At 36.7% G+C, this 26,848-nt stretch overlaps 1 protein-coding gene across 7 annotated transcripts in view; it reads left to right on the forward strand.

Annotated features, from left to right (window-relative positions):
• Positions 1-89: 89 nt before the first annotated feature.
• Positions 90-26,848, forward strand: part of LOC101740332 (protein grainyhead) — a 129,785-nt gene continuing 103,026 nt past the window's right edge. For all 7 annotated transcript variants that reach the window (XM_012693851.4, XM_012693853.4, XM_012693852.4 and 4 more), the window contains exons 1-2: positions 90-3,140; positions 4,859-5,500. In XM_012693851.4, the coding sequence (XP_012549305.2) occupies positions 4,950-5,500 (551 nt within the window). In that variant the 5' untranslated portion in view covers positions 90-3,140; positions 4,859-4,949. The remainder of the gene's footprint in view (positions 3,141-4,858; positions 5,501-26,848) is intronic.

The raw sequence follows: 26,848 nt of genomic DNA on the forward strand, positions 1-26,848 counted from the left end.
GCAATAAGAAATGGCCGTTGTCCGGTCTTAGACTGCTGATTTTTACAATCGAACACATAAATGTTTGTTTAACATCTGTTGGAGAATGTGGTGCGTTATGAGTCTTAAAGTAGGTAATTTGTTAAGGAAGTTTATTTGTAACAAAATTAAAAAATACGATACACATTGTATTTTAAGTCTGTGGATCTTAAAAGAAAATAACATGTATAATCAGATGGACGGGTTTCGGCTTTCTTCGGGAATAGCTATTCATCTCGTAATTTTCTGCCTACACCCTTCTGCGTTTTTTCCCCAATTCATATAGGGTGTAGTGAAGTGAATATATTTATTTATTTGTTGCAATTAATAAATGAACATCACGAAATAGCTAAATAAAACACTGTAGGCAAATATTAAAAAGTACCACCTACAGAAAGATTCACAACAAATTTCCCCAATGGTTGTTTTTATTGGTAGACACTTAATTTTCAAAGATGTATTTCTAATGAATAAACTTGAAATATGTTGTAGCTATCTCATTAATATTGTTAATAGTAGTCTCTCTCACTCACTCTCTTGAATATATAATCTTGACCTTGGGCCAGAGAACATGCTCTTTGAGGAATGAGCATCTTAAGCTGCCTAAATCACGGCAGTCCGTCTGTAAATCATGTCAGTCAACTCCACTTCTTACTACCCGTATGAGAAGTGGAGTTTCTTCCTCACACGACCGTCAGGTAGGATTAGTTGCGAGGCCTAGCTTGTGCAAGAGTATTAGTGACCTACAGTGTCATTTTTAGGTCCTTGTTAGAATTCCTAGTTTTTTTTTATAAACTGTGTCACGTTTCAGCTTTGGTATACCGAGTATGGCTTTCACATGCAGTTCTCATAGTTTATTTCCAGAGCGATCTGCTTTTAATGGGCGCTCAGGAGTTAATTCGGATGTTAGTAAGCTCTTAGGGAGCCCACAGGCAAGCTCAGGATCGATCAAAGGCCGAATTCCTGGCTAATTTATCCGCTATTTCATTGATTTCTAAACCACTATGTCTCGGCCCTAACAAATGGGAAGTTTATTGCTGCTGACCAGCATGTCATGGTTTGCCATGCGTTCTGCAGTACCTAAGCGTAGGGTTGGTTGAACTGAGGCTAAAAATTTAATAGCCATTTGTTCATTGGACTATCATCGTTTGTTCAGTAGAGATCTCAATAATTTCAACTTTCAAGTTGTTGAATTTACTAAAGTTATCTGTGATTCAGTTTTTTAGGATACCATTTAATTTAATAATGGATATGAGGTTTAGGTACAGTTGAGGTCGAGAAAAACATAACTTATTGCATACATATCTGTTTAAAAGCAATGTTTCTAAAAAGCCAACCTTATCTCCTATTTATGTTGCGATATTAATTAATTAATTTACAAAGTCTACAGAGCAAAAAGGTGATTACAAAATATTCCTAGCTTAGACTACAGATTTCACAATTTACCATTAAACATGTCAAGACAATGGTTATTAAGTTTGAACATTTATCCTTCCGCACACACCTGTGTCGCTTTCACCAATCACTTAAATAATTCTGGGAAGTTAAATAATCGTCAGCGTTCTTATATCGAGGCGGCGCTCTGTAATGTACGAGATTTATCTCTAGATTGGCTATAAAGGACCGAGTGAAGTTCCCGCATTCCTTGTACATTACTAAGTATCTATCTATAGGTAGGTGTACATTGTATATTAACAACTTAAGCCCGTGGTTGCTAGCCTCGAGGGTCGTGGGTTCGATTTCCACATCGGGCAAAATTTTGTGTGGTAACAGGTTTATATGCTCTCTACTGAGTGATTAGGTAATGTCCATATACCTATGTATGTATAAACATATGTAAGTTTGTATATCGGTGTTTGGTTCCAACAGTCTTTGGACAACGATCGTACCTATTTCTACGACAAATCATTCGCGCGTCTTGTTTAGCGGAGCTTATAGAAGTTATATATATAAATAGTACCTACATAGCGCCATCTTATCCCACTCGGAGACTCCCTCGTACCAATATGTAGTGGATCTAGGATTTATTGTTACTGATCTTCAAATATATTAATAAATAATAACAGTAATAAGGTAGAAGTTTTGTTTTTGTAAATTGAAGACTTTTACAAAAAATGGTTTAATGCAAAATCAATTTAAATTTCATGAAATTTTCTGTTCTTAGAATGACGGAAGCTACAGATAGGTGCCGATCAATAAAATATATTTTTTCACAATTAATTTCTGCCAATACTAGATATTTCAAGTATATTTATTAAATTTAACACTGCAACAGCTCCGAGGGCACATCTTGTATTATTTAATTCCTTTGTACTAAAACAAGGCAATCGGTTGATACAGGCTGTTCCTTCCATTTAAAAGACATCAACGCGTGTACATCTTGTCTCGTGTGAGGAACCAACAAAATATGGCACATTAAATAGATATTAGTAAATAATCAGGACAGTGCTTTCAGAGAAAAATCCTAACTTCGCATTTCATTATTGGCAATTGCGTAAGATTGTGTAATCGGCACCCGATTGTTAGTTTTTGAATGATTTTGCTGTGGATACCTATCTATCTTCATCGATTATATTATGTACTATCGGCGCAGTCGTGGCTGTCAGGGCGTTCGTCGCCTCAGGCGGTGCCTTAGCGATTTTGTTTTGTACCACTTTCTCAAAGTTAGCAGTCTTACTTCTATGCGAGATTAATTATTATTTGTTTCTTGATTATTTAAGAATATTCATCTATTAAAGTTTTTTGAGAAAAATGGGAGCCTTCCTTTCCGTGAAATTTGGTATGAATAAACAGATTCGCAATTTAAAGTTTAACCGACTTAACGATTCGAAAATTTGTTTCTAATGTTACAAAAAGAAGTAGTATTTTTTCGTAAGTTGCACTTGAGAGTGGACAGTGGGCAACGTCCTCGGACAGGAGGGCCAGCATAGCACGGGAGATAAATAGTTGATGTCGGTGCGTAGTGTCGGGCGCGGGTAGCGCGGGGAGTGCGGTGAGTGGCGGCGGCGGCGCGCGGAGGCTGCTGCGCTCAGAGCACCTGCGCCCGCGCTCCGTAGCGCCGCTCGTCGCGTGCTCGAGTACCCGCGCTCCGGCCCGCGCGCCGCGTGAACACGCCGCCCACGGTACGTGATACGTCGGGGTCGGTCGACAGCGCGTCCGCCACTGCGCTCGCCCGCATCACACCCGCGCCGCTTGCTGGCGCGCCGCGCGGTGCTACAACCGACCGGCCGGTTTTGTAATTTTGCCGGGCGGGCCGTGACGTCATGATACTAGTTTGACGTGCATGCGTGACGGCCTGTGCCAGGGCGCCTGCGCCGTCGCCGCCCCCGACCTTAGGACTAGTGCTATGACGTGCTTGCTTCGTTTATAAGTTTAAACTTAAGTGACAGCGGCAATTAGACAAATTATCTGTCCTATTCATTTCCTTAGATGGATTCAATCGAGATTGCTTTGTTTATGTGGACTCATAGTATTTTATCGAGCTAATAAACGACAATTGATGATAATATACATAAGTTAATGGATGTGGTCGTTATTGTTTTAAATTAAAACATGTGTATCGTGAAGCGTATGTCGTGTAGCAATAGGGTATATGAAATGTTTGTTTGTGTGGGTAAATTGTGCGCGTCTGTGTAACGATGTGACCAACGGGCTTTAGCTGTATGTATGTGTGTGCGACTGCACACTGATACAGAACGCAGCTCAGCGGCACAGCCTTTTTGTAATTTTGTTTTTCCTCCTTCAGCGCGACCAAGCAATCAGGCACGACGCTCGCGGCTATACCTATGGTTATTTCTTCACAAACATGTGCATATATAATACATCTCTAAACAGTATAACTGGTTATAAACGAAAATATTAGTACACTTCCAAAGCTTTATTTAGTTTAATAGAATAGCACATTCAAATCGAAGAAGGTAATAAATTAACAATTGTGAAATTATATTAGTCTTGTCATATAAAGTCCGGTTTCCATATATTTAAGTACAAATTTTGATTGCCCCTACCGCTCTTTAGACTTTTTTGGGGATTAAAAATTTCGGTGTTTTTCTTCTTACTTCTAAGCAGTATGAAGATTTTTTCACTAACTTTGTTGGCCTTGTAACATTGCACTGCATCTGAAACACAACTGCAATATTCTTTGTTAGCTGCTTGGGTTCAATCGTTTGCCGTACTTCGAGGTTTTCTTTTACGGGAACCGTATTTTGTTACATGTAGCGTTTTTTAGACAGTCAAAATCCTTGAGCTGTGTTTATATTATTAAGTTTGTGTAAGACAAGTTTGACGAGCACGTGTGTACAATGGCGTTATGACCAGTTTGTACCGTTTGGTGGTGAATCTCGACGCACAGGGTCGGAGCAGGGCTGCTGAACAAGTTCACTCGCTTGCCGGTCAGGTGCCACTCGATACTGGTTCTCTTCTAACTGGATTTGAAACAGCTGATGCATTGCCCTTGTCCTCACATAACGAATTTGTTTCGTTCATTTTAGATTCGAGTTGTACTCTGAAGTTTTTTTGATCTGTAGTTACGATTTTTACTGATTGGCCGAATTAAATTTTACTGTCTCAGTTTTTTTTTTAATATTTGCACAAGTAACCGATGTAATTTAGCAGTCTACATTTATTTATTTTTGAAGTTGTTGTGTGTCGTCGATTGATCGATCGTTAAGGATTTGAACTATGTTCCTTTCATACTGAATCCGATTAGATTATTTTTTTGTCATGGAAATGTTTTCTATCAATAAAATAGTTAAGCAAGCACGTTCAGCAATAAATGAATTCAAATAAATGTAATTAAAACGTTCGTAAACAGTGTAAAAAGGGATGGTATGTTTTACAGATTTTACTGATATCAAGTGTAGAGCGGGGTGCTCCTGAGAGGAGTCTCCGCCCGCACAAAGACGTCGCCCTTCGTAGTGAGACAGGGCGGGATGTCCGCGTCGCCACAGCACGCGGGCGCTTGCGACGAGCGGGCACGCACGCCCAAAGCTTGCGGCTCGCCCGCGTCCGCCCCTCGCTCACCGGCCCCCGCACACGCTGTCCTAGCTACCATGACCCCGGTGCAACCCGCCCATGATTACTACCCTCATAAAGTAGAGATGGATTCCGATGATGGGTATCCTCCTGAGGCCCATTCGTATCGGCACTCGCCTCACGAACTAGCCGCCTATGCTACCGACAGTAAAGTGCCCGTTCAACCAGATGTTTACGAACAAGGCATGGAGTCAATAGATGAAAAAACTCCTATTGATCTGATTTATGAAGATGATAAGCAGACTGTAATATACACAACGACACCAGATCAAAAGCGCGTGGAGATGATCAGTGGGCAGCTTGAAGACGGTCAGCTGGTGAGCGGAGGAGGGCAACTGGTCGACGGTGGTGTCTCTGTTGTTGTGGGCGCTCCTGGACAACCACCAACGGTTCTGGTCTTAGCTGATCACATGGTCGATGAACTTGGTCAAGTTATCACCATTCCCAGGTAAGAATATTAATTAGTTACTTAAATTTTTTTTCTAATTTTACTGACAATTCCAGTTTTAAATTAGATTTTTTATTTGTAACAATGAAACCGTCTTAAGATATTTTATAAACACGTTTTGTGGGTATCGTATTTTATTGCCTCGCTTTATGAGATGATATGGAAATATCTCGGTGTAACTGTCGCCAGGTGTTGCCGGTATTCGATAGTGGGAAATTCCAATCAAACTGTTTACTGATTCCATACCGGTTTCGTAAATAATATTAAGCTTTTCATTAATAATTTTCCAAGCGTGACAACTGTGCTAAATAACGAGAGTCTAGGGATTTTCGAAGGAAGTTCCTTGATATTTACAATAGTACTTGATGTTTTACAATTATCAATCAATTTATTAGATACGAGTATGAATTAGCAGATTTGGAATTAACTGTGTAAACGAGTCTGTGTGTTGGAGGTTCTGTGTAACGGTTGCGATGTTAGGAGAGGCGCGTGTGGGCGAAGCGACGTGCTCACCTTGAACTTGCCGCGAGAACTGTCTCCGAGTCAACCTGCCTCTCGCTCGCACCGTTCTGCAACCTAGCATACTATTTTAATAAAATCGAGCTCAACGCTATCTTCCATTGAAGATCTCATCATCGAAAAAAAAAAAAAAAAACATTATAGTCATGTTTTTCCTTGATTCTAACAACGTAGGCGGAAGACTGCTATAATGGCCCGCAATTACTTATAATTGATTCATCAAAAGAAACAAAACACGCTTGGATATTGTAACACATTCTTTGACCAAAACATTTTACTTTTTTTTTATGCTTGTTTGAAATTCTCATTCGTATACTACAACTATTTTGTCGGTATGTGTATATGTAATTGGTTGCCATGGTAACGCGCGATCGACTGCCTACAACTTAATGTGCACAAAAAGCAGCACCGTGCCTCTGCATGTCATTCATATCACATGACGTTGTCTTCTACACATGTATGTAGTAAAATTAGTTACGTCTGCTTCGGTGCTCGGACGAGTTTAACAAGTTGTTTCTAGTTTACGTGCATTAGAGGTGGGAGTAGGCGCTAATCTGATTGTGCTGAAAAAATTAACGATCATATTCGTGCTATGTAAATAATTCTAGTTTTTAAATACACTTCGACTGGAGCGATGCGAAAAGATGATGGTTTGGGCATTTTTTTAAATTTCAAATTTGTGCATTTTAACTCTCAAACATTCCTTGCAGTTGTTTTAACATGTTATTTGAATGTATAATTTGTTGAAATAGATCATAATGAATCATTTTAAATCAAAACCACAAGTCACGGGCTGATCTTTTTGTTATTATTTGAAACCACCTTTTGTTTGTGTTGCCTCCGGAAAATGTACAGTACTAATTTAAAAAAAGTATATTGTAATGATTATTTGAGGTGGGTAGACTAGCTCATGACAGACCTGCTATTAAATGGTCATAGGCAGCTAGAGAGATTTAAAACGTGAATACTGGCACCCACCTTCGTAAGCTTAAAGACTCAATGATTGTTTAATAGCCACCCCACCCTTCAAACCGGCACATTTGATTTCTTGGCGGCATAAATTCCTAAGTAAGTAGTATCTATGAATACGACGGCTCTCATACGTCCCACTATTTTTAAACTCCTGTTAGCAATTGCAGTATGCTAACACAATACACAAGAGAACGCAATCGCCCGTTCTCTAATGAATCCCTTCGTGGGTTTTTTTTTATTATTGCTTAGTTGAGTGGACAAGCTCACAGCTCACCTGGTGTTAAGTGGTTACTAGAGCCATAGACAGCTACGACGTAAATGCACCATCGACTTTGAGATATAAGTTCTAAGGTCTCAGTATAGTTACAACGGCTGCCCCACCCTTCAAATCGAATCACATTACTGCTTCACGACAGAAATAGGCAGGGTGGTGGTACCTACCCGCGCGGACTCATAAGAGGTCCTACCATCAGTTTTATGACACTAATGGGCGCAGTAGTTTATATTACACAGTCAAAATTATATTTGAAGGTTTTTTTAAAAAACCAATAATTTAGATGCTAGATCGGTAATTCGTTAATATATTCTATAATAGTTGACGTCCTTTTTTAATTGATTCTAATAGGAAGATGAGCCAACATTCAGACACGAGAATACAGTTTTCACAGATTATACCTATATAAGTTCTATACTTATTTTATTGATTTTAAGGCTCATTTACTCTATAGTTCAAGTTATAATGTATTTTCAAAGCTTAAGGTGGCAATAAAATTGTCAATGTTTGAAGTAAACAAAATCAATCATAAAAGCATAAATATGTTTAGATTGGTTTTACTTATTTTTTCTTTGAATTAGTCCGCAGTGAAATGGGCGGTGAAATTACCTAATATATATTCCCCAATCGGTTATAAAACAGAATGAAGAATACGACAAGAAACAAAACAAAAACAAAAGATCTCGTGTTTTTTTTAATATTCAACAAATGAAATAACATGCATCGAACAAAAACTAGATAGTATTTGTATCAATAAAAACTTTAGGCAAAGTGGACTCTCCGTAATCTTGCCACAGCTAAAATTACTAACGCTAATCAATTCAACTATTCGAACAGTCTATCTATATAATATATATGTGTTATCTCTATCCACGACCAGTTTCGGAATAAATTAAGAGAATGATCTTGAAAAAGACGCGGCCAACTAACTTTAAAGACACCACACTGTGGGATCGAGATCGTTTGAGACATTTTACAATATTTATCAATCGAGGTTGTTCATTTTTTGAATTAAAATAATCGTTTTCTTTCTAGTTCTATAAAGGTTGTATTGTGAAAAAGCTACCCGTTCCTTTATGAACGATGAAAAGCCAATATGAGTTGAGATTTCGACCTCATGTCTTAAGGTGGTAGGCGGTAGGCTTAATTAAGCGGTAGGCAGCGGCTTGGCTCTGCTCCTGGCATTACTGAAGCCCATCGGCGACGGTAACCACTCACCATCAGGTGGGCCGTATGCTCGTCTGCCTAAAAGGGCAATAAAAAAAAAATTGTGGGAACTTCAGTAACCATTTAATCTTAATTGAGCCCTAAACTAGTTCACCATTTAGAGTTTTAAAATAAAAATATTACGATTTTCGTTCGAACGGTTCATAATAAAGAAAAACTTAAGAAAGTTACGTGAAAATCGACAATTTAAACAAAGAATTTAAGTGAAGCGTTTACCACTCCCTCTTATCACCCGAGCCCTAAGCAATAAAAATCATGAACAAAAACTGTAAAAATTTAAAATTTATAAATCATTGTATTTAATAAGTAAAAGGAATAAATATATCGCATCGAGCTGTTTATCTGAACGCTGTATGTTATTGGAGTGGGTGCGCCGCGGTGTCGCTACGTTAATATAAAATTCATAATTGAAGATTTTTTGCTCCGATGATATATGGAACGTCGTTAATTTTTTACGGCGCCAATTTTGTTTTTAGCCAACAACTCGCCGTCCGTTGTACGAAAAGTTTTTTTTAATGAAATTCGCTAATCTACTGAACGTTATTTTCTAACTAACAATTCAAATAATAATAGTAAGATGCATAATTAAAATATTAATAAGCCGTAAGAACAAACGAATACAGACTGAGGGGGAGAGAGAGAGAGAATGAGATAGACAGAAAGAGATGGCGATATTAATTCTTAAATAGTATACACTTATAAGGCTGCAATGATGTTATGCTTGTATACCTATTATTGTTTATATTGAGAGATTTTAACTTGAAGAGTTCCGAGTAAAATAAGAAAATAATCTCGATATGGATTGGTAAGTGATAAAAACTCGGCTGAATCGTTTAGGACTCGGCCGGCAGGCTGCGCAGGGCCTCACCCGCCGCGCTGAGACCACTTTAATGATGACTTTTTGTTGTGACGCGGCGCAAGATGAAGGCGATGCGCGTATATGTATATCGACTAGAAGCCCACAATATTCATTAATTACGATTTCTTTTGATGATCATTCTAATTTAATCAGTTGAATTATTTCCAGGAAAGGAATTTGCTAAATAAAAAATAAAAAAATAATAAGTTTGGCAATATTTATTAACTCTAATCTTACATTCCTTCGACCCGTACTTATATTATAGTAAAACACATGTAGTTTCGTTTAATTCGAATTATAATACGCTAAACTATTGTAATTCCTGTAGGAAAGCTGTTATAGTCAATATATAGCCTATATCAATGGATGATTTAGATGGTGTACAGATGAAATACATATAATATATATCGTATTTTTTTCGGTTTTCACATGTTGTAGATATGATTAGACCGTGAAAGTTGTTTTAATTCGAGATATATCGCTACAGCGTGTAGTTTACGTGTTGCGAGTGAGACGACAGACTGCACCCCTCTGCCCCCGCACTCCGCTGCCTTGTTTTATTGCCTCGCGCTGGCTCTGCGCCCTCGAGATGAGCTTACCATCGCTCGCCCTCGCCTCAACCAATATTAAGTACATGTAATTATTTGGCTGGCGTACGTGGTTTTTTTTTTTGGAAAATTTCACCCGCGATTTGCCTTTTTATAAATTCACGTCAGCTTCTCGTGACACGTGATATATCTTTAATTTGATTTTTAATTTCAAGGACATGAAATGTTGCATTCACTTTGTATAAATATCAAAAGTTTTTTTTTTGTTTCATTTTAATGTTTCTCGATCGCGTTGTCACAAAAAGAGTCTGTCGATTCAAAGCGACAGATGCAGGTTTTAATAGATTCAGTGATTTTCCAGCGCACAAGTAAATTATGTAAATAAGCTTGCTTATATACAATAAATTAGTATGACGAAATTTACCGAAACATATTAAAAATTCGCTCCACTAAATTATGTACTTTTGTCAATTATAAAAATTAAATTACGCAACACACATATACTATATGACATCTGTAATATTTAAACGGGCAAAAGCTGTAAATTTTACTTGTGTATCACTTTTATTTTAATGTGAACCTTATGTAAGGGAACGAGGAGAACGGAGTCAATGTACTCGTGAAAGCGTCTGTTAAAGTTCTTAGCAAAAGACATCAACGAGCTCTGCGCTCCTGGCCCCCGCCACGGGACTATACGAACGATTACATCATGGGTTTATTTTCATAAAAAAAATTAGTACTACTTCAGTACATTAATTATGGATGCGGTAATTTATAGATATTAAACCACAACTCCGCGTTGTAACGGTTTTAGGTGATGCCTAAAATAAGTGACCGAGTGTACTAAAAAAAAAATGTTACACCTACAAAATGTACCCACTCGTGACAGAATAAATAGACGGTTCCGTGGTTTCTCGTTTCCCTGTCAATATCGGAGCCGTGTTTTGAACTCGAAAAGTTCAGTGTGTCCTTTAAAAATTAACGATCATCCTTTCTACCTGACGCCGCTGTCCGAGTGCAAATAAAAAAATGGTTTCCCCGCGTAAAGGGTTCACTTCCCATCACGGCGAGGTTGAAGGTACCTTCACACATGCACGCGACACCCACACATACACGCTCCGCTGTGAGCCAGCGAAGAGCCAGCGTCCGACTGAATCTCCACGGGGGATAAAATTTCTTAACACGAAAGCTTATTGTGGATGTACGGCGCTGCATTGCAGGATAATTATGGATTCGTGAATTTTTCATAAACAAGTATATTTGCGTGTTATTTATTGCATTATTTATTCATATTCGTGTAGGATTAGAGTGGTGACACTAAAAGTCAGGTTATGGCGACGTAAACTTCCATCAAAGCACTCGTTAGTGATGTGGCACCTTTTTCAGAGATAACGCCCTAAACAAAAATAAAAAATAATTGTATACTTCTTAAAAAAAAAAACGATGTAGGTATTAGGTAAAATCTTAAATTGAGGCTTTATCTTTTTATACTAACCCTATTACTACATATTCAACAATGATTTTGTATTTAATATTTTTATGAACCATTAAAATAAATCGTACAGCTCACTAAAATATAAAGCTATAGAAGAATAATTTAAGTAGAATAATAGCTAATACATAGAAGAGATGTTAGTATTGCTGATTTCTGGAACTACACATAAAAATGCTTGGCAGCTACCTTCGTAATCTTAAGATCTTACAAAGAATTGGATAGGATAGGTCCTATGATGGTTACCACATTGTATGTATGTGTTTCTCTTTCTCTTCGTATTATCTTCTTCATCATATCATTGTGAACATATGTGAGGTAGTTATTTTTATTTGTATGTATTTACATGATACAACTACGCTGGGGATCTTATACATTAGACTATGGAACTCTTTCTTTTACTACCATACGTCAAACTGTCTTTTACTTTTGCCACCTTAATTCAGACATCACTCATATATCATTAACAAAAAAAATGAAAACATCAAATCCCCGGACTATCCATGTTCAGTATTGAAAATACACAAGTTGTTTTTTTTTGTATTCGTCGCAACCACAACTATACAACGGCAAATCCATTAAAGGCCTTTATTATCTTACATCAAAGTTCGGATTCGTAAGGCAAAGGGTTACAAGGGCATCGCCATCGGTCCTTCTAAAATAATATCTAATATCAAACAGGACAAGATCGAAAATGAAAGCAAACGTTCGAAGGGAAGTTCTACATTCAGGGAGATACGCGACGTTTTTGTTTTAGAGCGGAGTTCCTTTGTGCTGCAAGTCTTAGAATAGACAAGTTAAGACTTTCTTTACGTTGTTTTTGGGTTAACTCGTGTTTTGTGGCTCAGCTGTATTCAGAGAGTTCCCTAATGAGGCTCCTCCTTGCATCGATAATCCTCAATACTGAGGATCGTGGCCTCATGAGGTTTTTTTGGTCCCGCATCCTTCCACGGCAGTGCTCTTGGAAGAGATTTAGTTCTTCGAGGCCGCTGAAGCCTTATTTGGGTCCGGCTAATTAACCACCGCCAGATATACAGCGTTGACTGTTTTACGGTGGAAAGGTTGAGCACCAACTCAACCCTCCCCTTTTCTTATTTGGGCCCGGGAGCAGCATTCGCAGAGTTAATGAGGAGGCATTGGACTTTAAATAGCAGTAAGGCATGTTATGAGCACTCATAGGCCAGTGTTATTTTTCTGCTTACTATGATTTGGACGCCTTATTGTTGCTATAATAAGATTGAAACATCAACCTCATGCTTAAAGTGTCTATGGTGTATGGTAGCCACACGACGTATGTGCGTATGAGAGAGATAGCCTGCGGGTCTACTTGAAGTAAAATTTAAATTTTTGATGATACGTACATTTAGTTTTTCTGTCAGTGAGTCAAATGGACTGGTAGTAATTTAAACGTAATTTAAATGTTGATAGCGCGCCTAGCGGCCTCTTTCAGTCACCTCTAACAGGGCACAATGGTCACCTGAAACTTATTACCAATAATAAGTTTCAGGTTAACTATACTTGAGATCTTAGAACTTATATCTCAAGGTGGGTGGCGCATTTACATTCTGAATATCTATGGGCTCCAGTAACCACTTCACACCAGGTGGGCTGTGGGCTCGTCCACCCATCTAAACAATAAAAAATAATCAGGGCTCTTGCGCCGACCCTCTCCGGAACAAGATCCCGAAAATGAAGAAAGGTAACATCATACTTATGTAGATTTTAAATAGCGTTTTTTGCTCTCCGAATAATTGAACTCAATTCACAACGAGCTGACGTGTGGGGTCAATGACCTTACGTGACGTGGAACAGAGGTGTATGCCGTTCAGTTTCGCCTTACGTTGCGGCTTCAAGAAATATGAACTTTATAGAACGAAAAGTTAATATAGCAATGACATGAATATTGCAGAGATTGTTTCAGTGGTCCATGTATTCCTACTGAAAAATCGAGTACTGACAGAGAGAGCGTAAGGGAATCTTTCTCAAAATGGAAATGTTGTTGCTAGCGGTGTCGGTGAGCCAAGCGTAAATGCTTATTGGTTTTCTAATTAGAAGCCCGCTTGTCAGATTTGTGTTTGTTAATATATATTTTGTCATAGTATAATGAGTACACTTTTTTCATTAAAAATGTATTAGCACCTAAATGTTTTTCGCTTCAGTAATATATTTATTCTTTTATCTAAAAAGAACTACGCCTAAAATATGCAAAAATTTTAGTAGCATTTACATTTTCGACCGCATTTTTAAGATTATTAATATTTCTTCTCTTACTCTTTTTGGTCGTTATGCTTTTTGGAGCGTTTTGTTAAAACTTGTTTATGTAAAATCGTAATTAGTTTCAACAACTTTCTGTCTGTCTGTTCTTTCAGCGTTTGTGTACTCGGACCATGATTGTTTTATGGAGCTGTAGATAACTTAACAAATCTTTACATACTTATTACCTAACAAGAAATCACACAAACCTAACTAAAAAAATGAAAATTTAAGATGACCCGGCAGACTTCGTAGTGCCTCAATCGATAAACAAAAGACTTAAACTTTTGTATAAAATAAACTTACATAATACGAATAAATACATCAAAGGAAAAACAAAATTGTTATTTTTATTTAATTCCAAGCATTTTCATATTTATCTACGTTTTAAACCTTCTCTGAACTTCCACAAATAATTCAAGACCAAAATTAGCCAAATCGGTCCAGCCGTTCTCGAGTTTTAGCGAGACTGAAGAACAGCAATTCATTTATATATATATATATAGATAGATTATTTTGTATAATAATTGGAGTTTACTCCTTTAGAATCGATTTACATATATAGGCCCGGGGTATGAAAATTATGGGGACCAAAATCGTACTAGCATGTCACACGAAATGCGTTATGCGCCTGATTGGCTCCTGATTGCGTGATGCGTGCGCGCGCCAATCAGGAGCCAACGCGCGGCCGCGTTATCGCAGGTGACGCCGGGCTGCTGCGCCGGCAGTCCGCCACAAAGCCTCGTACTGATCGCGCGTTTCTCTCATTATTGTATTTTCATATATTTGTTAGTCGTTTGTTTTGTGTCTCGTTAATTTGTTAATAATCTGTAGTGTATCGTGTTGTCGTAATATAGAACTATTTCTCGTATTGTTTCGTTTAATTTTTTATATCCAGTAAACTCCAGTCGTGCGTCGGAGCGGACACACACACTTTTTTTTTTTATCATATTTATAATGATACAAAATGCTATTATTAATAAAGAAAGAAAACCTGTTTGATTCTACACAATTTGATTGTTTTGTATTTATTTTGAAACTCCCACAAAGTAATACTCAAAATTTTTATTAGAAAGTATGTAAATTTAAATCTATCAAAACCATTTGATTTATTCGTGAATAAAACTGAATGAACTCAAAACGAAAGCTAGGTTTGGAACTAATTGATATTTGTATAAACTAGGGTTGGTCCAATGATTGAATTTCGACCATAATCACTGGCACCTCAAGATTTAGATTCATTTGATGTTTTACATTTTCTCCTTATTATTTAATTTAAAATTTGTCTTGTGATGGTGCAAAATAAAGTGTTTCTATTATCTTTTTATTTGAAAGCGCTAAAGCTCATCAATCGCTCCGAAAAAGAATAACAGAATCAGTAGACAAACAAAAGAAAAATAGGTACTGAATTAATTCTGAACAATTTCAGATTTCATTTGGAAATTATATGTACATATTTTTATATTACATTGCTTGCGGTCGCATTTCTGGATACATTTTAGGAATTTCGACATAAAAAAATAGTTTTAGTTTTTGCGCTTTCAGAAGCCACGCCATCAATTTATAGCTAAAAATACATTTGGATGTTATTACAAAAGAAAATAATAACTAATAATATTATATTGAACTATGGCAATTTTATACTTTTAATCTCACGTGTATTAATCACGTAAAAGTATATTGTAAATCTATAATTATAATATTATAAAGCTGAAGAGTTTGTTTGAACGCGCTAATCTCAGGAACTACTGGTCCGATTTGAAAAATTCTTTCAGTGTTAGATATCCCATTTGTCAAGGAACGCTATAGGCTATATAACATCACGCTAAGACTAATGCAAGTGGAGCACCAATACAGAATGTTTCAAAATCGTTTTTTTTTCCTTTTTGAGAGCTTCCGCTGCGTGCGCTGCAGAAACGGTTAAAGTTTCGCTAAAATTGACTGAATTGTTCCCCTTTAAAAGATCTAAAAAAAGTCCTCGACAGCATATGTCTATAAGTTAAGGTTGGCTCACTATAACGTTTTTTATGCTAGTCAAAGTTGTTCTAAATAAAGCATTATTTGTGAACTAATTCCACGCGGACGAAGCCGCGGGCAAAAGCTAGTATATTTATATTTTTATTTTACATTTAAATTTACAAAACGTTAAATCAGACCATAAAAGTGTTTTACGTCACGGATTGTACCGATTATCATCCGTAATACTATACTGGCAAAATCATAAGTTCGAAATATTCAACGTGACCTCTACAGTGACCTCCACAGTGACCTCCTGTAGTGCAGACAAAATGCATATTCGTATTTGATATTGATCGATCGTTACAACGATACAATTCCACCTCTGAACGAATGCTATGCGAATGTGTGATTTGAATTTATATAAATTTGAATTATAGCGTACATTTTTCTTGGTAAATTGTCCACGGTGTTGCGATACTATAATTGTGAAGGCTAATGACTAATTAAAATTGTGAACTAGCACTTTACGAGTTTAGACATTTGGTATCCTCTACATTACTTGAGTTAGGAAATACGTATGTATATAGAGACAGTTTTTTTTCTTGTTGAAAAATAGTTTGTCTATTATTTACTTATATAGTGTTTGTGATTTATTAATGAAAATATGTCCAACTGTTCAGGCCAGTGCCTTCAATTATTTTAGAGCAATACCAAAGATGCTAGCCTTCTAAGGCGCTAAGTATCACAGCTTAATAAGTTCATGTATTTCACTATCATTCACTACCCGCTCTTCAAGCACGCTGTACATCTCCATTAAAATATACCACAATAATATCAAGAGCTGGAGTTTTATTACCACGAGAAACTCCCTTATGTACCACAAGCCGGTACATAAATTGGTGGCCCATGAGGGGAACTATACGACAAATTAAGGAAGAAATCACGGGACTCCCCTTGGTTGTCAAGAATATCGAAATCAAGGAGCCAACTTATCAGGACTTCAGGACAGGAGTGGTCAGTGGATCAGCTAAAGGTTCACGCCGGGAGCTGAGGTCTGCAAAAAGATAAGTGCCCTTTCCTTGCCAACGTACCCTCAATAAAATTATTAATTATTAAATTCCCGATTAAAAGCTTTCATTGCGTTTAGCAAGTATTATTTTCATTATTTTGCTTTAAATTAATATATATTTTATCGAATTGCCTTGATTAGTGCACATTTTTTGTTATTTTACATAAAAATAAATCGTGGAAAACTGGGTGTGTGTAACTAAACGGCTCAAGTTTTGGTTTTAGTATAAATCCGCGTTCTTCATTCATTCGCTTTGTTCACGCCACCGCCTGTGCGTTATAGGTGCTATAAGATTGCGGCTTGAGCCTAGCGAGCTAGGTCTTACGTCATATTATTTCGGCGCGGTCAGCGTGCGGCAGCTGCAACTGGTGCTGAGCGGAGCGACAAGCGGAGCAATACACCGTTTTGAGGAGCGTGAGATTTTATAACTTATTAATTAGTTTGTCATTATTTTCATGATGACTTCCACAAAGGGTGTCGATTTCTCAACGTTGGATGAGTTATACCGTAGACGTAGTTCTGTAAAAGGTCAAGTGACCAAATTTAAAAACTACTTAGTAAATCAAATACAAAAACGTCAGTTGACTTCTATGGAGTTAACGGAGTTGAATTTAAAGCTACAAAAGTTTGAGACATTATCGGCACGCTTTGACGACAGGCATTTATGTCTAATGCATTCAAGATTTTTGACCCCTTGGGTTTATTAAGTCCTTTCATTATACAACCTAAAATGTTGCTGCAAAAATTGTGGAAACATAAACTGGATTGGGACCAGTCTGTTCCACTAGATATAAGTAATGAGTGGGAAAGATTTTACAAAGGCATGCTGTCTTTAAAAAATTTAGAAATCCCTAGACGAGTTTTGTGCGACTCGCCTACAAAAATAGAAATGCATGTATTCAGTGATGCATCTCCAAATGCATACGGAGCATGTATATATATGCGATCAATCGACGAACATGGTCAAGTCACTTGTAGATTACTAACTTCGAAGTCCAAGGTAGCACCGTTAAAGCCTACGACTGTACCTCGCTTAGAGCTGTGCGCTGCTTTGCTCGCTGCCAAACTAAGTAGGTCAACATTGCAGTCACTTAGGTATGCGCCTGCACGCGTCGTGCACTGGTGTGATTCTAGTATAGTACTTGCGTGGATAAACAATAATTCAAATAAATTAAAGGTGTTTGTTGCTAATCGCGTTGCCGAAATAATACAACTCTCAGATAAATCATCATGGCGATATGTACCGACCGCAGTAAACCCTGCTGATGTAATTTCGCGGGGGGTGGATGCCCTTCAGTTACTACACATGCCATTATGGTGGAGTGGACCTAACTTCTTAACTAAAGACGAGTCAGAATGGCCTCTGCTAAACGAAAAAATTGATCATTTACCCGAGACAAAATCTAACACTGTTATCATAGACAAAGGCATAATTAATTTTGAAAATTTCTCTAAGTTTACAAGGCTTCAACGAACAATTGCATACGTAAAAAGATTTATACATAACTTAAAAAATAAAAATACTAAAATTACGGGTATCTTGACTGTTGATGAATTGAATGCGTCATTTCATTATCTTTGTACGGTGGCGCAGGGCGAATCTTTTGTGGTGGAACGCGATTGCTTACTTAAAAATAAACCAATACAAACTAAAAGTAAAATACTATCTCTGTCTCCATTTCTTGACGATATAGGATTAATAAGAGTTGGTGGACGTATTAGCAATTCAGATTATGCTTACGACAAAAAACACCCTATTTTGTTGCATGCGTCACATCATTTAACGAAATTAATATTTGAAAAGGAACATTTACGTAGCATGCATGCAGGTGCCCAACTACTACTAGCGACCGTCCGTGAATACGTATGGCCAGTCAATGGTAGGTACTTAGCGCGGCGCACTGTAAACAAATGTGTGCGTTGTGTGCGTTTACGTGGTAATACACTATTGCCGAAGATGGGCGATTTGCCCCAGCAGCGCGTCACACCTCAGTATCCATTTATGTCTGTAGGTATAGACATGGCAGGACCCTTTTATATACTCAATCGTAAAGGTCGAGGTAGCCGTCTAATTAAGTGTTATCTCTGCTTATTTGTATGTTTGCGTTACAAATGTATCCACTTAGAGGCCGTAAGCGATTTAAGTAAAAATGCTTTTATTATGACACTTCGCCGATTTATAGCTCGACGAGGAAAGCCAGTGGAAATATTCTGCGACAATGGTCGCAATTTTGTTGCTGCTGCGAAAGAAATAGGTGATTTTATTAAATCCGCTGCAGTACCTCTGTCTGATTTTGCTAGCCAGGAAGGCATTAAATTTAATTTCTCACCTGCTTACGCTCCTCACTTCGGTGGTATATGGGAAGCTGGCGTAAAGTCCGCTAAGCACCATTTGCGCCGCGTCGTGGGAAATAGTCATTTAACATTTGAAGAATTGTCAACCTTGTTTGCGCAAGTGGAGGCTGTACTAAACAGTCGTCCCTTATGCCCTCTTCCTGCCTGTCCTAAAGACCTACTTTCCCTTACCCCAGGGCACTTTCTCATCGGGAGACCGCTGAACGCAATGCCTTCTCCTGCTTTGGAAGACCGACCAGAAACATCTCTTCAACGATATGTGCGGATTGAGCGACTCCGCCAGCATTTTTGGAAAAGATGGCAAAGGGAATACATTGCTGAACTCCAACAGAGGACAAAATGGAGGACTAACTCTGGCAGACTGAAGATCGGCGACCTGGTTCTTTTACAAGAAGACAATGCTCCACCGCTATGTTGGCGTCTTGGACGAGTCGCACGCCTTTTCCCTGGACCTGATGGAGTTTCAAGAGTTGCCGATATTACCACCACCAAGGGCTGTGTACGGAGACCGTTTACGAGGCTTTGTCCCCTTTTCATGGCTGATGAATCTGGCTGAAGAAGAAGGCTTGAAGAAACCTTTTTTGTATTTAGTTCTAACTTGTATTTAATTTTAAAATTTACCTTTGCTGGAGTATGTACTATTATCTAGCTTGAGCTTAGATTATTTACTCTATTTATTTACTTAAGTCATTGATTTTTTTTCAAATTTAGTTCGTTTGTTTTGTTGTACTTTGTTAAATTAAAGACCATTTCATGTTCACTCCCGGGGCCGGAAGATGTTCAGGCCAGTGCCTTCAATTATTTTAGAGCAATACCAAAGATGCTAGCCTTCTAAGGCGCTAAGTATCACAGCTTAATAAGTTCATGTATTTCACTATCATTCACTACCCGCTCTTCAAGCACGCTGTACATCTCCATTAAAATATACCACAATAATATCAAGAGCTGGAGTTTTATTACCACGAGAAACTCCCTTATGTACCACAAGCCGGTACACCAACCAAATATGTAAAACGATTTTTTTTAGAGTCTATTGAGTATAATTTGGACTTTTCTGTAATACGAGCTCTCGTTAGAGTTGTCGAGTAAGGAAATAGAGCATTTATCACAAATTTGATATGATTTGAATTAAGCAAGTAAAACGGTTTTCTTTTATATTTATTTTAAATATATTTAAATGTTTTTAAATTTTTTGGTATTTTGTTTGTAACATCGTAGGCGACATCGATATTCATGTATAATACAATAAAACACACTGAGATACGTAATTTAATCATTCACATGCTCGTTTCATTAATTTTAGTCTCTCTTAAAACCACTTTAATGTTTCAAAATCACTCAGCTTCCCGCAGATACATATCTATGATCATTGAATCGTAAAATCGGAGAAACTGTTTATTCATCACATTGACATCGAGACACGCACACGACGATACATTCTCGATGTGTGCGTGCGTTGTGTGTTCGTCGAGTTCGTATGTATTGTGGCTTATTAGTGAGATAAGGACAGGGTATGTGGTATTGATCTGTTGGACTGAGAGAATCGAACGTCAACAAGGCTAGCTTTACCATATAAGTATAAGAGTGTATGTTTTTATTAACTTGATTCGTTATACACCTTGGCATTATAATAATATATGGGTACATATATTCACGATTCAGTTCAATTATATGATTATGGCCGGATGGATATATGTTGAGAGTAGTTTTTGAGTTTTTTTTTTTAGTAGACAATGTAGTTTAGTTCAATACCATATGAATGGGCTGTACTTAGTGATAGTTGCGGGGCGATGGTGCTGTTCAGCGCTTTTACGCTTTCATTGATTTAAACAACTATGTGTATACTAGGCCGATCCAGCTATCAGAGAGGAGCCCTAAGAATCTTCGCGAGAGTCTGGTAATTAAATTTCACGGCGCCTGGCTCTAGTTTCGGGAAATTTCCGCATGTTTCCGTGAGTCTACTGAAGCTAGAATGAGACATTGGTTTTATAGTCAGAGCCCACTGAGTTTCTCGTCGGACTTCTCAGTGGGTCGCATTTCCGATCCGGTGGTAGATTCTTCGAAGCACTGCTCTTGCTAAGGCCAGTGTTAGCAACACACCCGGTTTGAGCCCCGTGAGCTCACCTACACGTCAAGGAGAAGCTGAGATAGCCTCTCAAGGCTATCAGCATAGGTAGGAAAAAAGAAAGGTTTTTATAGTCTGTGGTCCGAAGATAGAACTCTATAGTTCACGAATTCTGTTACCCGTTTTATTATTTGTATTGCGTTCAACAGTATCAAGTAGTCTTAGAAGTCCCTTGATATGAATATATAATATGTGAAATAACATGTAGGTACCTCGATAAACCTAAAAAGTTGACATACCTAATAATCAATATGTTATTGGAATAAAAAAGAATTAATGTTTTATTAACACACATTTATTAGCTTGACCTGCATCTATTTATCTATATAACGGAATCTTTCATCGTAATTTTCACTTCAAGATATCCTAACTTCATTTGCATCTTCGTTTGGATGAAATTGAACTTCTCAGATCATACCATAAACTTTTTAAATTATTAAATAAATTTATCTCTTACATTATGATAAGATCTGCGAATTTAAATTTCATATTCATTCATTTAATGTGGTCTGTAACTAGGGATGCAATATAGTTCACTAATTTGATTCACACACACATGACACATATTTCTTTATTTAAATAGTATTATTATTTTACATTACCTAAATTCATAAATAAAACACGAAATTGACCTGTTAATAATAGTAACTAGAATTTATAGACATAGGTAATGATAGAAAGCAGTGCCATGGTTATGTTATAAATTAAAGTCAGGATAGAATTAGTACAGGTAGATGATAGGTAAGTAGAGTGTAAATGTATTCAAAAAAATGTAATATAATAATAAAAATAATATGACCCGGGATAAATTACGCTCGATCGTCGGGGCCCAAATTAGGATTCCCTGTATTATGAGAATCAGATATTAATATAAATACATATTAAACATACATATTAAACATCCAAGGAAAGAAAAAAAAAATCTTCATCACATGAATGTTTGCCCGATCTGGGAATCGTATCCACGGCTCTCGGTCCCAGCAGTCAGAAGCGTTAGGTACTGAACCACCAAGTCAGTACATTCGGCCTGACTTTGTAATAAACATTAAATACAAATTGTTTAAGACAGTAAAATGTGTTTTTTGTTGTCGGAACGTTTCAAGACAAAATTCTTCATAAAGTATTCACATATGTTATATAGGGAGTTGCTAATTGTCATTGTACACTAGCACATTGAGGGGTACTAAACAATAAGGCGACGAATCTAAGTGTAAATTATAAAATAATGGTACGAAAATTGAGAACCAGACGTCATTGACATTGCTAACACAACGCCAATTAATTGTTTATATCTTTGAGTTGTTGTTATTTTATTGTCGTGCTAATTATCTGTATCCCGTGGCTCTACCTATGTTAATTTTGAAACGAATAATATGAATGTCCTTAAAATGGGAGCTCTACTTATATTGGTCTTAATGAGATTTCGTACCAGTTAAAAGCCAATCAAATATTTTTAAACACGCGAGGATTTATTATTAAAAACATCGATATTTTTATATGCCGATATTTTTAGAAGAATCGATATGTATAAGACCAGTGACTTTACCATTATTCATAATTCATATATAGAACGATATAAATTTCTGTATGTGCATGTTTTTAAGATTTTTTAGTGTATTTTGTTTTAGTAATTTGTATGTGATGTTTAAACATGCAAACAAAGAAAATTGGTGATTTAGAATCATATACCTTACAACACAACGCATTCACGTATTTGTTTAAAAAACTTCATCGCATTTTTGAGTACCTAATGCCTTAAAAGAACAGATACACTTGTGTCAGTGTTTTAAAGCAGTTTAATACAGAAAACAATGGCAGGTCATTAAGACGGCTAGTGACTTTCTTCTTATTCCATATCTATGATTATATAGTGAATGTGATAGTTAATAGAGAAAGGAAGCAAATTTCGTCCAGACTGTTAATTTTGTTGAAAAGTAATATTATTCCAAATGTCTAAGCAAGTTTACTAAAACATTTAAGACAAATACTGAAAACAGAAAAGTGGTATACCAAAGTGGTAGTGGAAAAACATTGTTAATTCATCAGAAATAGGATTTATTATGATTTGAAGCGTTCGTCGTATAGATAAAACGCCCGGTGCGTGGGTGGATCCTGTTACAGGTATATTATTATGTAGCTAGTTCGTGTTCACGAATAAATTCTACGATGAAGAAATAAGTTAGTTCTAGTACGGGGCTAGATGACCGTGAGCGATTTGTATTCCGATTATTTATTAATTTTGCTTATAAAGTCTGATTATAAGCTAAAATCCTTAAAAATAATAATAATTTTTAATAATGATTGATCTATATAATAGTTTATATGAATTGTTCCGTAAAACTCAGGGTGGCCAATTCAATTCGGCCTTAAGCTCGACTGTAGACCTAAGCCAATAAAAATAAAACGTTAGCATCCGAATAATGTTGCTTGTTTGGTTTGCCAGGCAGGTGTCATTGACAGAAATAAGCTTTCGTAAATTAAAAAATTGACGTCACTCATTAATTAACAATTAATACAATTAATAATAACGTCTGCCATTTTTTTATTTCTACCTATTCGCTGGTATCTTAAGAGGCTATTCCAGCTACGCGCGGACGGGTAGTTGAGCTCATGGGCTTAATATGCTAACATTAGCCCTAGCTAGAGTTGGCGAGCGATTGAAGAGCTATCCCTCCGGGAGCCGTGCTTTTTGATCGCTCGCCAAAGCTGCAGAAGGAAACTTTTGCAGGTCTAGTCTCCCACCACTACGCAAGTCCGATGACAGTCTGGCCCATAGTGCGAAAGAGAAGGCTGACCTTCTGGTCAAACTCTTCGCCTCGAACTCGGGCCGTTCGGATTGTCGATGTTCCCATTCTTACGGATCATTTAGGTCTGCGTATGTTCCATGGGAAGTGCTCTGACGAAGCTTGACTCTGACAGTTTGATATCACGTTTATTATTTTCATTTTATAATTTTCGATGTTTCAAGTACTATACAGTTTTCTTTGTCATGTATGACTAAGATGTTATTTGTTAAGTTATTCAGATTTGTGCTAAGTGCCGTCAATTTTTTATTAAAATTATTTATTAACGTTGACTTACTTTTGTAAACAGAAGCAACAAACAGTATCTTCAGAACTTGTACTTTAATTTGGGGTTTCATCTTCACAATAACAGAATTCCACACTGATGATTAGATTGTGAATATTTATTTATGATCTTTATGATAATAATCAAAGGTGTTTTTTCCTTGATCATGTTTAAAATTTAAATCTTTCCGATAATATTCTAAACATTAATGCAAGTTATTCCAACATCAAAATTACAGATTAGGGCTATAAATTGCGCTTATTAAGCACATTAATACCGAACTTAGAGAAATAGCCTTGTTTTCTCCTGCACATGTTATGTTAAGCCCAAACCGTAAATAAACGATAATCTCATATTGATTCATAATAAATATGTTCCATTAGATATTTTTACATGTATCGTGTCTACGATATGTTTGTAATTCATTAAAGATCAAAAGTAACAAATGTTGTTAATGTAGATAGTGCTGTACGGAACTTTTAATGTTTTTATGTACTTTTTGGAAAATATTTTTTCATGAGTTTTCTGATTTTCGGTGGGTTTTTTTTATATATTTTATATATGAAGTGGTTATAATTAGTCGTGATTATCTTTATTGGTCAAAGTCTGTAGTATGCAAAAAAGGTCACTGAGAATATCTGCATTTTATGTCGTTCACAATTTTCCTCATTTTGCGTAAAATTGAGTTGTTTTCTGAAAAATAAATAAACTTAAAAACCATACTTTATTTTAAGTATTTAGAAATACAAATTGAGCGATATCGTTAGAGCCGTTTTCAAGATGCACGAAATATGTTTAAATAAAGACAAAGGAATTCAGTAGTTCAAAGATTCACATACTCACTATTTACATAAATACAATAAAGATCTACTGAAAAAATCATAATCATCAAATCCTTGTGGCTCTAGTATATTCATAATGGGAATTTTCTTTTGCATAGCTTTTATCGCGGGCTCTGAGCGCGGCGACCGAATCAAGAAATTCCATAACGAAAATGAAACCTAACACATTCACACGTTGCGCTTGTGTAGCGTTTGTGAATAAGCGCGTGCAATGACGTCGCACTGCATACGCATCATGAAAAGTTTGCCCATCTTTCTCTCGCGCTGTCTAGCTTATGAGTGTGAAGGGGACAGTTAATATTTTGCTTTTGTTATTATAAATATAGCGTGGTCTTAGTGTATTATTGTTTTAATATTAAATTATTATTGTCTAATTATAATTGCATAAGTTGATAAAATATGCTATGCAATAACTTTACCGCGGCAGTCACCGAGTGCCACACGTGTTTTTTTTATTCTAATGCGCCGTTAAATTTTCGTGAACTCGCTGTAAGTACTTCGATGTAAAGTAAATTCAATAGGTAGACGCCGTTCCCGCGTTTCATCGAGCCAGCATAATGACATGAGATGATATTATTATTTTTGTTATGTTTACGGGTAATGCATTGGTAATATGTAATTTTTATAATTGGTTTTAAGTTGGGGGTCATGAACTTAAGATCACTGTTTCTTTTTACGTTTCCAGGAACATTTCGTGTACTCTGTATATTTTTTGCACATACTGTTTATTGGTTTTCGTTTTCTTTCGGTGAAGTAAAAAAACAAAAATTCACATTATGCAGGTTTGTTATTCATCAATAAAGCGAGCCATAAAATATTGCATATAATAACAACAGGTTCCTTACACGAAACGACACAAAATATAAAAATAAATCGCTCTGAAAACGAAGTCCGTCTGTCCATAAAACGGTCGGTATCTCGAATCCGGACGTCAACGATTCACATAAAATACCTTTCATTGTAAATTTATTGAAATGCTTTGCAATTTTAAAGCCGGTGTAAATAAGGACTGTAAGGTTATACGTTCTCTTGGTGTTGTGTTAAGCCGAGCAGGGTGCCAGCGTCCGAACTTCGGCGACATTGTGGCAAGGACCGGTGCAAGGGCGCGCCTCTCACTCACGCAAACGTCTCATACGAATATATTCGGATATCGATCTAATTATCGATTTTAATCGATATTCTACTCATATTAAAATCATTGAGTGAATTTTCTCATTAAATTAAGAATATAGTATTTTTAAAATTCATTTTTAAGTTGCTGTAGCGGATTGACTAGGAAGACTTTTCTATTCAATGAATACAGTGACATCTGCCACTATGGTTTCACTGTAGATCCCTTCAAATACAGACTTCAGAATGGTTCAGTTCGATTAGTCTCCAATATTTGTTCATGAACATGTGAAACCTCTGTAGTTCTCTATTCGTAAACGTAGACAACAAAGAGAAGCGAGTACTTTGTTTTAATTAAACTCCCTCTTTCCCTTCTTATTTAGTATTTCACATTAAACGAAAATAATATTATTAATGTAAATTTGTGTCAAGATGTTTATATGAGCCCATCAATTTTATTTAAGCTTTTCTATGTGATTAACAGTATAATGCAGAATCTTAGTGTATAAGTTTCAACTGTATGCTAGGCTGAGTATTGGTTAATTATGTTTTTTGGACTTACCACGTTCTGTTTCTGCATAGCTTTAAGGTCGACTAAAAGACAATGCATATAACAATAAGTTTATCTGTACAGATCTTTTTGTGTTTGCATAAAATATAAAATACTTATACTAA

Source organism: Bombyx mori, chromosome 5 (assembly GCF_030269925.1).
Source record: "Bombyx mori chromosome 5, ASM3026992v2".
Taxonomy (NCBI): Eukaryota; Metazoa; Arthropoda; class Insecta; order Lepidoptera; family Bombycidae; genus Bombyx; species Bombyx mori.